The sequence below is a fragment of the Salvelinus sp. IW2-2015 genome, linkage group LG3, assembly GCF_002910315.2.
Source record: "Salvelinus sp. IW2-2015 linkage group LG3, ASM291031v2, whole genome shotgun sequence".
Taxonomy (NCBI): domain Eukaryota; kingdom Metazoa; phylum Chordata; class Actinopteri; order Salmoniformes; family Salmonidae; genus Salvelinus; species Salvelinus sp. IW2-2015.
Window position 1 is genome coordinate 15,262,812 of NC_036840.1, and position 15,006 is coordinate 15,277,817.

A 15,006-nucleotide genomic window follows, 5' to 3' on the forward strand; every position below is an offset into this window, starting at 1 on the left:
TATTGGATAGAAAACACTCTCTAGTTTCCTAAACCGTTTGAATTATATCTGTGAGTAAAACAGAACTCATTTGGCAGCAAATTTTCCTGACCAGGAAGTGGAAAGTCTGAAACGATGCTCTGTTCTAGGGCCTGCTACTATAAATGGGCATGATACGTATTAGTATACATGCACGTCATACACCTTCCACTAGATGTCAAGAGGCAGTGAGAGAAGAAATGGAGTGTTTATCTTGGTCTGAGGTGGAATAAATGCTCTTGGCATGACGTGTCACCCATTTCCTGTTTTCTGGAACGCGCGAGAAGGGACCTGGTATTGCCTTCTGGAAAGCTGTCGTTATAGACGGCTACTATCTCCGGCTTTGATTTTATTTGATAAATGTGACAATATCATCGTAAAGTATGTTTTTTCAATTTAGTTTTATTAGATTATTGAAATTTATTCGGGACGTTAGGCGTGTTGCGTTGTGTGCCTTTGTTCAGGAAGGAGAGCTTCGCGCCACTTGGCTAGTGTGCTTGCTAATTCAAGAGGGAAAAAGGACGTTCTAAAACCAAACAACGATTGTTCTGGACAAAAGACCCCTTGTACAACATTCTGATGGAAGCTCATCAAAAGTAGGACCCATTTTATGATGCTATTTCATATATCTGTCGAACATGTTGTACTAGTAGTTTGCCCCCAGATTTTGGGCACTCTCTCGCTATAACTAAGCTGGATGTCGTAATGAAGTTATTTTTAGAATTCTAACACTGCGAATGCATTAAGAACTAGTGTATCTATAATTTCCTATTCAACATGTATTTTTTAGTAACGTTTATGTATAGTTATTTGGTCAGAATATGTGAGTGGCAGAAAAATATCCGGACGTTGTGGGAAAAAGATGCTACGTTAGCACAACGTATAACCACTGATTTCAGCTCTAAATATGCACATATTCGAACAAAACATAAGTGTATGTATAACCTGATGTTATAGGACTGTCATCTGATGAAGCTTATCAAGGTTAGTCAAAAATTATATATCTTTTGCTGGTTTGTTACGATCGCTAACTTTCGCTGCTGGTAAATGGCTTGTGTTTCTGGCTATTGTGGTAAGCTAATATAATGCTATATTGTGTTTTCGCTGTAAAACACTTAATAAATCGGAAATATTGTCTGGAATCACAAGATGCCTGTCTTTCATTTGCTGTACACCATGTATTTTTCAGAAATGTTTTATGATGAGAATTTAGGTATTTGACGTTGGTGTCTGTAATTACTCTGGCTGCTTCGGTGCTATTTCTGACGGTAGCTGTGATGGTAGCTGCAATGTAAAACTGATTTATAGCTCAAATATGCACATTTTTCGAACAAAACATAGATTTATTGAATAACATGTTATAAGACTGTCATCTGATGAAGTTGTTTCTTGGTTAGTTTGGTTGGTTCTTGGTTAGTTAAGTTGGTTTTGTGCATGCTACCTGTGCTGTGAAAAATGTCTGTCCTTTTTTGTATTTGGTGGTGAGCTAACATAAATATACGTGGTGTTTTCGCTGAAGAACATTTTAAAAATCGGACATGTTGGCTGGATTCACAAGATGTTTATCTTTCAAATGCTGTATTGGACTTGTTAATGTGTGAAAGTTAAATATTTCTAAAAAATATATTTTGAATTTCGCGCCCTGCACTTGAGCTGGCTGTTGTCATAAGTGTACCGACGTCGTGCTTGCAGCCAGAAGAAGTTAAATGTATTTGGCTAAGGTGTATGTAAACTTCCGACTTCAACTGTGACATATTTTGATTTCAACACCTTCTTGGTTACTACATGATTCCATATGTGTTATTTCATAGTTTCGAGTCTTCACTATTATTCTACAATGTTAAAAATAGTAAAAATAAAGAAAAACCCTTGAATGAGTAGGTGTCCAAACTTTTGACTGGTACTGTATATGCACTAATCATTATTGTTTGGGTTGTTTTAATGTAAAGTATTACTGCCATGTGTTTAAACTGCCTTAGGAAATGCACAAAGCAAGTGTAGCATTATATACCAGATCACCACACGAGATCTTTAGAATCCATCATCATTTGTGGCAGATTCCCTCTTTTGATGATGTAGTAGTTTGCAATTTGATATTTATGGTAGCATTCAACATGCTATATGAATGTGTAAAAGGTCAATTTGTTGAAGGAATCATGAGTATTAAAACCTTTCTAGGACACACGTTCCGCTAGCGGAACCCCCCCCCCCCCCAACATTCCGCTGAAAAAGGCAGCGCGCGAAATTCAAAACTATTTTAGAAATATGTAACTTTCACACATAAACAAGTCCAATACAGCAAATGAAAGATAAACATCTTGTTAATCTACCCATCGTGTCCGATTTTAAAATGTTTACAGCGAAACACAACATATATTTATGTTAGATACCACCAAATCCAAAAAACACACAGCCATTTTTCCCAGCCAAAGATAGTCACACAAAAGCAGAAATAGAGATAAAATGAATCACTAACCTTTGATAATCTTCATAAGATGACACTCATAGGACATCATGTTACACAATACATTTATGTTTTGTTCGATAATGTGCATATTTATATCCACAAATCTCGGTTTACATTGGCTCCATGTTCAGAAATGCCTCCAAAATATCCGGAGTAATTACAGAGAGCCACGTCAAATAACAGAAATACTCATCATAAACTTTGATGAAAGATACATGTTTTACATATAATTAAAGATATACTGGTTCTTAATGCAACCGATGTGTCAGATTTTTTTTAAACTAGTAAAAAGCAAAATTTCTCCTCCATGTTGGAGTCAACAGAAATACAAAATTACATCATAAATATTCCCTTACCTTTGATTATCTTCATCAGAATGCAATGCCAGGAATCCTATTTCCATAATAAATCGTTTTTTTTGTTCAATAATGTCCATTACTTATGTCCAATTAGCAACTTTAGCTAGCATGTGTAGTACACATGTCCAAACACTGGCGCAGGTGAAAGCAAACGTCGGACGAAAACTTCAAAAAGTTATATTACAAGTCGAATAAATTGGTCAAACTTAGTAGAGAATCAATCTTCAGGATGTTGTTATCATATATATCCAATAACGTTCCAACCGGAGCATTTCTTCATGTCTGTATAAGTAATGGCACACATGGCCATTCCATGACTAGCGCGCGTGACCAGGAACTAGCATTCTGCCAGACCACTGACTCAAATAGCTCCCATCCGGCCCCACATCACACTAGAGGCTTCATTCCACGTTCTACTGACTGTTGACATCTAGTGGAAGGCGTAGGAAGTGCAAACAGATCCATATATTACAGGGAATTGAAAAGGTGATGACTTTCACATCGACCCTCAGAATTCTCACTTCCTGTTTGGAAGTTTGCCTGCCATATGCTCACAGACATAATTCAAACAGTTTTAGAAACTTCAGAGTGTTTTCTATCCAATAGTAATAATAATATGCATATATTATCATCTGGGACAGAGTAGGAGGGAGTTCACTTTGGGCACCAATTCATCCAAAAGTGAAAATGCTGCCCCCTATCCRAAAGAAGTTTTAATCATCCTTATCCCTCCCTCAGGGCAGACGATTGCATCTGTGCTACCCGGAAGCTGGATGCGGAGTCCACAGAGGCTAAGTTTCTGCAGGACCTGGGTTTCCGCATGCTCAACTGTGGCCGGACAGACCTCGTGAAACAGGCGGCCAACCTACTGGGGCCTGATGGTATCAACAGCATGAGCGAGCAGGTCCGAGAGATACACACTTACACATATTAGACACACAAGCTCGACATGCACTTACAGTACAGTACGTACAGTAAAAACCTACACATGTGACCAGATTTCTCTGTGAGCTTAAGTCAAATGTTAATTTTTTTTATAGAAGTACCGACTCAGACCATTTTGAATCTCTATCATACACTGTAGTTGGAGGAATCATGGGAATGTTATGCTGCTTCGACAGTTTATACACTTTCAGCATACTGCAAGTGGGTGTATGGAAAACTAACAGGTAACTAGGCACGTTTTGCATGGCTGCTTCCTTGTAAGGTAGCTTAGAGGTTACGCACATTAGGCCAATAACTGAAAGGTCGCTGGTTTGAATCCCCGAGCAGACTAGTTGAAAAATCTGTCAATATGCCCTTTAGCAAGGCACTAAACCCTAATGGCCCCTGTAAGTCGCTCTGTATACTATGAAAGTGTCTGCTAAAACATTCAAGTTTATTTAGTTTTTAAAATTATCCCAAGTAGGAGAAAATGCCATTGAAAGATTTTGCTTAGTTTTTCACACATGCTAGTGAGCTCTTATTTGTTAATGCCCACTCACCCGAAAGACTCGAATGCCTATCACCACACACACACACACACACACACCACACACACACACACACACACACACACACACACACCACACACACACCACACACACCACACACACACCAACACACACAACACACACACACACACACACACACACACACACACACACACACGCTGTAACATATTCGTTTAGGGTCTCACTTGGTGAACTCCATAAGATCGAAAATGTATGAATGCAACAACAATGTCTCTACCATGAACATATACAGTCATTGCTCGTTAGCAGGCAAGGCACTCTGAATAAAGCTTTACACTAAAATGTAACACTGTTCCAGTGTCTACAGTGGTTCCTCTTTTAAAAGTTGCAAGCTTGCACCGCGGGATTTAGAGGTACCCAGCGTCACGGCTTCATTGCTCCAGACCACCACAAGGGGGAGTTAGAGCACTCATTATGCATTTGGGTCCCAAGGTTTTTATATGACCAATCATATCGAGTGGTTCCAATGACGAATTGTGACGCGAACCACCCTTGCCTTGTGGCGTTCTTCAACAAAGATGGCTGACAAAACATTACGGTGGAACCAGATGTAAGTTGTTATAACATCATAACTAGTCAAGCAAAACATTTACAATTGAGAGGAATGTTAGTTAATGTAGAGACAAACATTTGTGAATATTTTTTTGTGAAGTTAATTCACGAAAATTGCTATTTAGCAAGTTCTGACTAGCTAACGTTAGCCAGCTAGCTAGTGTTAGGAAAATTAATTTGTCATTTGTATTGTTTAATGTTTTAGGGACTCCTGAGAAAACCAGCAAACCAGGCTGTCTTCTTGTGAAACATTGTATGTAAAGAATCTAGCTAGCTAAAGCATTTACTACAAATTGAATGTACAATTGTGTAAGCTTGCCTTGCAATGCAGCTGAAGTAACATAGCTAGCTAACTATTTACTTGCTTATTGTGTAGTGGAGGATAAAAATAATTGTATGCCTATGGATGTGTAGCCAGCTACAGTATGTAGCCGTTCTGTGTATGGACCCTAAAACGTTAGGTTCTGAACTAATATTGATACCAATCTATGAACCTCAGCTGTCATAGTTGTTGTATCAACTTCAAGTCTGTATGGCAATAATGAAGCCTACGGATAGAGTAGAATATAATAACTTTATTGTGCCAAGGATGCAAGTCCTATATACACATGCACTGTAGTTATAACCATGCATGAGATTCCCACATTGTAGCCTGTACATTGAATATATTCACTGATTATGTACTCTTCCTTGGCAAAAAAAGGTGCGGTTCAGTTATGAATCTCTAAGGCATTATTTTTCAGTCATATCAAACTCCATTATTTGAATGATGCCGTGTCTGCATGTATGTATTACAATTATACACTTCAACAGTGTTTACCACTCCTGCTCCTGGGACATCAATAATTACACATTGTAACTATGTAATAAATTAGAAACATGATTGATTTGTAATTCATATATACAGACAATAAATATGCATATCTAACTCCCTTCATCTTCATTAATCTGAGGACACAGAATAGTATTTCAATGAGATACTTAATTTCAACCAGTGGAGAATGTGAAACACTTTATTGAAAGAAGTTCATTATCCAGGTGTTATAAATACATAATACATGCATTATAATTATGATAATTGTAATATTATAAACACAAGTTCAATCTGTACTTCAATGCACATACGGTGTGCATTATAAAACAAGGAAGAAAGACGAGGTGGGGAGAGAGGTGTAGAAGACAGAAAAGGAAAGAGGTAAGAACAGCGGCAGACACCATTTGATTCATGAATTACAGTGCTACCCTAATATTCTCTCAGTTCCTCACAATTGCGGTGTCTCCTAACCAGCCTTGGCCCATCAGTTGGCCCGAAGGTTATCTTAAGAGCGGGTGAGGTGGTCATGACGGGACTGACTTCCTCTCTCACATCAAAACATACCTGCAGACGAGTGACAAATGGATAGAGAGAGCATGATTAAGCCTTGTTTTTTTTATTCTAACACGCTCAGTCATCTTAAATCAGGAGGTGAAATGCAAAACTGACCTTGGGTCATTAACTCTGGGACTACTACATCTCTGTCTGTATTTCAATGTAAAACATCTCTTTAATAATACTTCCTGTTGARTCGACCAAGTGACATCTCACCTATGACCATGCTGCGCCCTCTGTGTCAGCCAGTTCAGATGCAGGAGGAGTTCACCAAAACAGCTGATATAACCTAGAGGATTTAGGGAGAAGGGGAAGAGGGATGAAGTGAAGAAGAGACTGTTATTGTGTGTGTGGTCTCACATGGTATCCACACTAAGTGGCTACAGAGTACGTTATGCTGAAAAACAGACATGAGGACAAGCAATAGAAGATAATGTCAATAGAAGATACTGTATGTGATGCAGACACCTATCGGAGTGTACCTGAAACATTTAAATATAGAGGGCTATCTGTCTCACCACTTGATTATTGCAAGGCTAACCCCCAGGGAAATCATGACTTGGCAACAACAGATAGTCCAGTGAAAATGGCTGTGTTTATGTGGTGTAAATCTGAAAATTAGCAGCTGACATTATAAGTTTTTAAAAATTAATGCATGTGAGACAGGTTCCATGTACAACAAGACAGGCAGACATGGAGAAAAAGAACACAGAACAGTGTAATTAGATCTGGTTATGGACACTTTTGCCAGCAATAAAGCTTCCACGGCCTGTTCCTAGGACAGTGAAAATCTGGCAATTGTAACGGCAGCCTTCCTCCTCTTCAAGAGAAGAGAAGGTGTAGCCGGGATCGGACCAACACGCAGCGTAGCCAGTGCTCAACATGTTTAATTACGAATAACGTGAACACTTACAACAATACAAAATAACAAAAATGTGGCAAACCGATACAGCCCTATCTGCGTGCAGAGAAAACACAAAGACAGGAAACAACCACCCACAATCCCAACACAAAACAAGCCACCTAAATATGATTCCCAATCAGAGACAACACAAAACACCTGCCCTGATTGGGAAACCATATTAGGCAACATAGAAACAGAACAACTAGCACACAACATAGAATGCCCAACCAGCTCACGTCCTGACCAACACTAAAACAAGCAAAAACACACAAGAACTATGGTCAGAACTGACAGTACCCCCCTCCTGAGGTGCGGACTCCGAAGCACCCCCTAAAACTCTAGGGGAGGTTCTGGGTGGGCATCTGTCCCGCGGTGGCGGCTCCGGCGCTGGACGAGGACACCACTCACCATTGTCTTTGTCCCCCTCCTTAGCGTCCTTTGAGTGGCGACCCTCGCCGCCGACCTTGGCCTAGGAACCCTCACAAAGGGCCCCATCAGACTGAGGAGACAGCTCCGAACCGAGAGTAGCATAGGACAGAGAGGTAGCTCAGGACAGAGAGGTAGCTCCGGACGAAGGCAGTCCCGGACTGATGGCAGCTCCGCTGCACTCCGGACTGAATGGCAGCTCCGGACTGAAATGGCAGCTCCGGGCTGAATGAGCAGCTCCGGACTGAATGGGCAGCTCATGACTGGAGGGCAGCAGTACAGTCTGACTGGAGGCAGCTCATGACTGACAGCTGGAGCGATCTCATGACTGGAGGCAGTCATAGGCCAGCTAGAACTGGGGAGGGGCGGGGTATCCGTGGGCAGCTCCTGACTGACTGGCGGCTCTGGCAACTCCTGACTGGCTGGCGGCTCTGGCGGCTCTGACTGGCTGGCGGCTCTGGCGGCTTCCTGACTGGCTGGCGGCTCTGGCGGCTCCTGACTGCTGGGCCGGCTATGGCGCTCCTGCACTGGCTGGGGGCCTCTGGCGGCTCCTGACTGGCTGGGGGCTCTGGCGGCCCTACTGACTGGCGGGCCCGGCTCTGACGACCGGTGGGACAGACGGGCGGCTCTGATGGCTCGGGCAGTGCAGCATGATGGACGGCAGAGATTGCCCGTGGGCAGGCAGGGCAGCTCAGACGCGCTGGCCAGGCGGGCAGCTAGACGGCGCCTGGGCAGACGGGCACTCAGACGGCGCTGGGCAGACGGGCAGCTTCAGACGGCGCTGGGGCAGACGGGCAGTTCAACGGCCGCTGGGCAGACGCTGCAGACTGTTCAGACGGCGCTGGGCAGTACGGACAGCGAGCCACGGCGTGGGCAGGAACACGGACCAGCGCAGACGGCGCTTGGCAGACGGGCGACTCTGACTGCTGAGGCGCCACAGTAGCCTTGGTGCGTGGTGCTCGGAACCTTGGTGGTGAGCCTCGGCTTTGTAGACACGCCACCTCAAGCGCTAGTGGCGAGGAGAGGAGGACAGGGCACACTGGTACCTCTCCGAGGGGCCGCGACCTCGATAAAGCCTGGTGCGTGGTACCGGCTACCACTGGTGGTGGACCCGGGCTTGAGGGCATCACCTCCAGGGCCGCAGATGCGGGGAGAGGGAACAGTGCGTTTACAGGCTCTTGGAGAGCGATCAGGAGGCCTTTTGTGGCGTTTTGGGGCGCAAGGAGATTGGGTTGGTCGGGCTTGGAGACACCACCACAGGGCAGATGAGTGGAGGAGGAACAGGGCTCTGGAGACGCACTGGAAGCCTGGTGCGTGGTGTTGGCACTGGTGGTACTGGGCTGATGACAGGAGAGCTAGTACATGGGGCTGCCACGGGAGAGCTGGTGTGCTGAGCTGGCACAGGACGTGCAGGGCTAGGGAGGCGCACAGGAGGCCTGGTGCGTAAGGCTGGCACAGTCTTCACCAGACGGCTAGCCCGCACCTCAGGACGAGTATGGAGAGCTGACTCAGGTGATATCAAATCCCCGACACGCTCCCTCGGGCAGATGTCGTGCCTCATGCACCAAACCAGCAAATCCCTCATTTCTCTCTCCTCCAATTTCCCCATTAGATCCTTCACAGTCTCTACTTCGCTCACCTCCAATACCGCCCTCATTAGCTCTGGTTCCATCCTTGGCTCCTTACGGTAAGCAGGGGGAGTTGGCTCAAGTCTCCTACTTGACCCAGCTACACTCCCCTTTAGCCCGCCCCAAGAAATTTTGGGGGTTTCTTCTCGGGCTTCCTACCGCGTCGTGCTAACCTCATTCGCCGGTATCCCTCTGCACATTGCTCCATGGAATCCCAGGCGGGCTCCGGCACTCTCCCTGGGTCGATCGAGCACCTGTCTATTTCCTCCCAAGTGGTATAACCCAGATCCTGCTCACGCTGCCAAGCTAGCTCCTCAAAACGCCTTCTCTCCGCTTTCGCTGCCTCCAGCTCCGCTTTGGGGCGGCGATATTCCTCTGGCTCTGCCCAGGGTCCTTTACCGTCCAACTCGTCCTCCCATGTCCATTCCTGAACTCGCTGCTGCTGCTGCTGCTGCTGCTGCTGCTGCTGCCCGTAGCCACGCTGCTTGGTCCGAGTTTGGTGGGTGGTTCTGTAACGGCAGCCTTCCTCCTCTTCAAGAGAAGAGAAGGTGTAGCAGGGATCGGACCAACACGCAGCGTAGCCAGTGCTCAACATGTTTAATTATGATGATAAACGTGAACACTTAATAATTACAAAACAACAAAATGTGGCAAACCGATACAGTCCTAGCTGGTGCAGAGAAAACACAAAGACAGGAAACAACCACCCAACAAAATCCCAACACAAAACAAGCCACCTAAATATGATTCCCAATCAGAGACAACACAAAACACCTGCCTCTGATTGGGAACCATATTAGGCCAAACATAGAGACAGACAAACTAGACACACAACATAGAATGCCCACGCAGCTCACGTCCTGACCAACACTAAAACAAGCAAAACACACAAGAACTATGGTCAGAACGTGACAGCAATATCTACATTTTCGACCCCTTGGTCAGCTCGCTCTCTGAAAATAAAGAAAACAGCTTATTTTTTCATAGATAGGTAAACAATTACTGAGATATGACCGTTCAATCTAAAGCAGCAGACATTATTTTTAGGATACGTCAATACAGCCCAGTGCTGCTTCCCTGAGATGCCATCTTCGCAGGTGTCCGTTTTGACTTCCTTTGTGTCGGAAAAAGTTGCTTTAAGAACAATTATTTTTGATTGAAAATAAAAAGGTTTTGCTCTCGACAAAAAGACAAATGTACCTCCATAGCAATTTGCCTGTGAACATAACCACACCTTCCTACAAATGTGCTACTGTATACAGAATTATTGACGCACAACCGAAGATGCTGCCATATCCTGCCAGCACGCCCACAAGCGAGCCACTCAGGCGCAGAATGATGACGTGTGGAACAGGGAAAGGAATGAGATCGGAACAATAATTTGTTGCAAGTTGGGGAGGAGGGCTAATAGCTGAACAATAGACTATTCAACCTTAACTAAAGAATAGTCTGATAGCCGACCTAGGTGTAAAAAAAAAACAGACCAGATCACAGAACAGATTTGCCCTAACGACCAAGGGGTAGCTTGCTACTCAATGTAATAAAGTAATGACTTTTCAAATAAGTTACCTTAAATGTTATGTTGGCTGACAATTTGTTAGCTATGTTGTCCTTAACGAACCACATAGCATATCATTACAGCAGTATGTACCGGTATGTTAGCTAGCTACCTGACGTTAGTTGTTATACATCAAACTTGCCAGTATTAACTATAGGCTATCTAACTACCCAACATTTATTGAATTGATTATTCTCGACATTCTTAGCTTAGCTAAATGGTATACTCATTGTGCTTTCTCAATGGCCATTCGGGTGCTGGCCATCTATAGGCTGGACAATAGAACGAGTCAACGGCTGACTAAACTGGAACACTAGCACGAGCCCATAGCAAATTAATGGAATCGAACATTCGCAGAGCCTGTTTTGACTTAGAATTACATAAAAAATGTATCTATATTTTCCCACTACAATCTGTTCGCCGGACGAAACTGGAAAAAAACTGCTGGAAAAACTACTGGGAAAAATTATGTCTGCATAATGAAAAAGTAGGGAAAAAATACAAACTTCTGACTATTTCTGGTCTAGTGATTCATGACAAATGAGCTCGTTGCCCAGACTTACATAATTACAAAGAGGAGATTCTCCTGATTTAAAATGGTGCCCATGTAACAGTTTTGCTTCCGTCCCTCTCCTTGCCCCTACCTGGGCTGAAACCAGGGACCCTCTGCACACAGACAACAGCCACCCTCGAATGCCTGGAAGACCTGCTGGAACAGTGCCTCAGCAACCTGGAGAGAAGTAGGGAGACCAGAGAGAGGGATAAAAGACAGGATTTTGAGAATTTATCCATAACCACCAAAATGGTGGTAAACCCGTCAGAGGGGGGGGGGATTAGTGACAATATTAATGGATAGATGAGACCAGGGATGCTGAGTAACAGGAGTTTCCCTGCTGGACCGTGCCGGGGGGACTTAGGTTGGGCAAACACAGAACAGGAGTTGATGTAGCGAATAACTTCCTGCGCAAAGGTGGGCCACCAATACTTTTCGGAGAGAGATTGATTAGTACGGGTGATCCCAGGATGTCCAGCAACGACAGCTGTGTGTGCCCAGGTCAACAGCTGCAACCTTTTCCCCATGGGAACGTAGATGCGCTCAGGAGGACATGTAGTGGGTGCAGGTTGCCTCTTCAGAGCCTGGCGAATGTCCACATCTACATCCCAGACCACAGGTGATACGACTCGAGAGGGATCGGGAAAGGAGGTCCTCCGGCATTAGGGTGACCAATCCGTGAGTCTCATCCTCGACCATGAGATGGTGGGGTTATAACATTGGAGCCATGGGAGGCCGAGTATGATCTTGTGAGCTGGTGCACTAGTGATGAAGAAGGGAAAGTTCTCCTGATGAATGGACTCCATGGTGAGGGTGAGTGGTGTGGTGATGGTTCCGGATCCTAGTGGCCGATTATCAAGGGCTTGAAACGGAGAGGAGAGGCGCAGGTGCGCGTAAAGATGGTGCCAGGTGTGCGTAATGATGGTAGTTAAAGCCAGTGATTAGTAAACCGGAGACGTTGATCGTCTACAGGACTCACCATATTACCCATAGGACATTTTTCATCATCCTCCCTCTCTGGAAGTATTCCTCCTCCACCAAAGCAGTACCGATCAACTCTGACTACTGCTTTTGGATCGTCAGATAACACCTTGATTTCATAATGCTTTGCAATGACGAGTAGATTCGCCTTTGTACATTTATCTAGCATTTCCCAGGTAGGGTATTCCACAAATGCTTCCACCTTAGTCAATGGATTTATTAATATTTTTAAGACTGTGTTTATGCAACTTTCAAATCTTATAACCCCTCAAGGTGGATGTCAGTGAAACAAGATCCCGGATGAACCCCCATTTTGTTACGTTCCCCATCATGAATGTCGCTCAAACAGAAGAGAGAACTAACAAAGTCACTACCAACAGCCAAAACAAAACAGTTGGGGTTTTAGGAGTGGTTCTAGAAGACAGTCATATGTGTGTCCACTGAAAGTTTTCTAGCAACAACTAGAACCTAAAAAGACACCCACCATGAGCACCCACTAAATTTTCTCAAGAGAGGCAAATAAATGCAAAACCCACAACAAACCTAAAGACAGGAAGCAAACCAAAAAGGTGGAGCTAAACAAAATCAGGGAACTCAGATATAGGACTGTTTGTCTAGAAATAAACACAGGGAGAGCACTGGGCCGGCCACTCTTAAATAGCACCTGGGCCAGCATAGGTGAAACACTTTCCCACTAACGAGATAGCAACCAGCACAGGTATAACATATACTGACTGAGGTGACACCAATTGGTGTGCCCTATGTGCTAACGAACTATATTTGCTAAAGTTCAACCTCAAAACATTATTTTTATTTTTATTTTTATCTAATTTTTATTTTATTTTATCTAAATTGGTAGTGATAGAAGGACTCTTGAGTTAGCCATCACTGTGAGCCTGTAAGGTATCTCATACTTCTGTAGGTTACTAGCAATGAGGTAATACGGGAGTTTTTGTACAAGAGCTTAGAAAAATTTATAGGATACTTTGTTTTGATTTCTGCGTTACCTTAATAAGCTCCCAAGTGGCGCAGTGGTCTAAGACCCTGAATCTCAGTGCGAGTGGTGTATCTGCAGTACTTGGTTCAAATCCAGACTGCATCACATCTCGCTGTGATTGGAGTCCCATAGTGTGGCACACAATTGGCCTGGTGTTGCCAGGGTAGGCTGTCATTGTAAATTAGAATTTGTTTTTGACTTGCTTGGTTAAATAAAATAGAGTGCTTTCATCAGAAGCTTACAGTTTTTTACTGAGGAACCAATATAAAGTGCATATATAATGTGAATAGTGTAGACCATAAAACGGACCCTTGACGTACACATTTACTGACCTCAAGGAATTGTGAATTGATAGTCAGCAACAATACATTGAGATCTGCCCATAAGATAATTTATGGTTGCTGTCATGTCCAACCGAGACAGTCTGTTCAATAACAATAAGTGCCTTTGACAGGTCAATAAACAAGGCAAAACAATGCTGCTTTTTATCTAGCGAGCATACAATATCATTAACATCAATGGATGCAGCTGAGAAGGTACTTTGACCTTGTCAAAATCCGTATTACAGTTTTTTCCAACTGCTTACACACGTTTTCAAAACTGTCTCCTTTTTTCAAAACTCTACACACAAAATGCAAAATGCCTCACATCTCCTTCAAAATATAACACTGCATTCAAAATGCCATAAACACATGTCAGAATGAAGCATTTGCATCAAATGGCAAACACTGCTTTCATAATAGTACATTTTTGGATATACCATGTAAACACTGTTGTTCTAAATCTAAAGCTCTTTGGTCTTTCATAGGCTTATATCTACATTTCAATACAATGTTCTACAGTGAAAGTAATCTGCTGAGAGGGGTAACAAGTACACTGTAAACACCAATGCAATGTAGAAACAGAAAATATTTATTAGGCCAAACATTACTGTTGTATACAGTAGCATACAACAAAACCATAAACATATGTAAACCAAAAGTAGATTCTTTAGAATACAGTAAAGAATCACAATTGTTGTGTGGGGTCCCGGGGGGGCAGTCAGGAAATTGGTAGGGGGGGGGGGAGTCACCAGTGTCTAAGCTACGTCTTCATCTCTTCTCTCGGCCTGGGTCTGGCCCATACTTCGTCCACAATCAAAAGATACGTTTTCTCTTGCAAACGTCGGGGAAGTATCGTTCCTAGCATAGGCGTATCCAACCTTTGGACAGAAGGCAACCTCTTGTCACACATGTGTCCTCCATTGCTGGAGAAGAGGGCATGCGGGCATAGGAGTTGCGTACATTACCTTTTCCGACGCCAGGCTGAGAGAATTCCTCTATGGGATTTATAAGAAAGGTGAATATGGGGTAGGTCAAAACTTACAAATTGTGGATGGGTGGCAAACCATTTTTTGGACAGAACAGCCCGGTGAAAAGTAACATTGTCCATAAAACCACAAATCTAGCAGGCTCCTGATCTGGATAGGGACAAGCATTTGTGTAAAATTGCATCCAGAAAAGTGAGCATATGGCCGGTGTTGTACGGACCCACCCAGTGTGGCATTGTGATGGAGGACACAGTGATAGCAGCCACAAGTCATATTACCCCAACGCTGTCCAGGGACATTGGTAATTGCCCTTGTCCTATTACATTTCTTCCCGCGGCGCTCTGTTTTGAAGCACTCATCCAATTATTCTG

General features: G+C 43.7%; 1 protein-coding gene across 1 annotated transcript in view; it reads left to right on the forward strand.

Annotated features, from left to right (window-relative positions):
• Positions 1-15,006, forward strand: part of LOC111951398 (ankyrin repeat and BTB/POZ domain-containing protein 3-A-like) — a 198,736-nt gene that overhangs the window by 97,643 nt on the left and 86,087 nt on the right. The window contains exon 5 of the mRNA XM_023969465.1: positions 3,583-3,748. Coding sequence (XP_023825233.1) covers positions 3,583-3,748 — 166 coding nt within the window. The remainder of the gene's footprint in view (positions 1-3,582; positions 3,749-15,006) is intronic.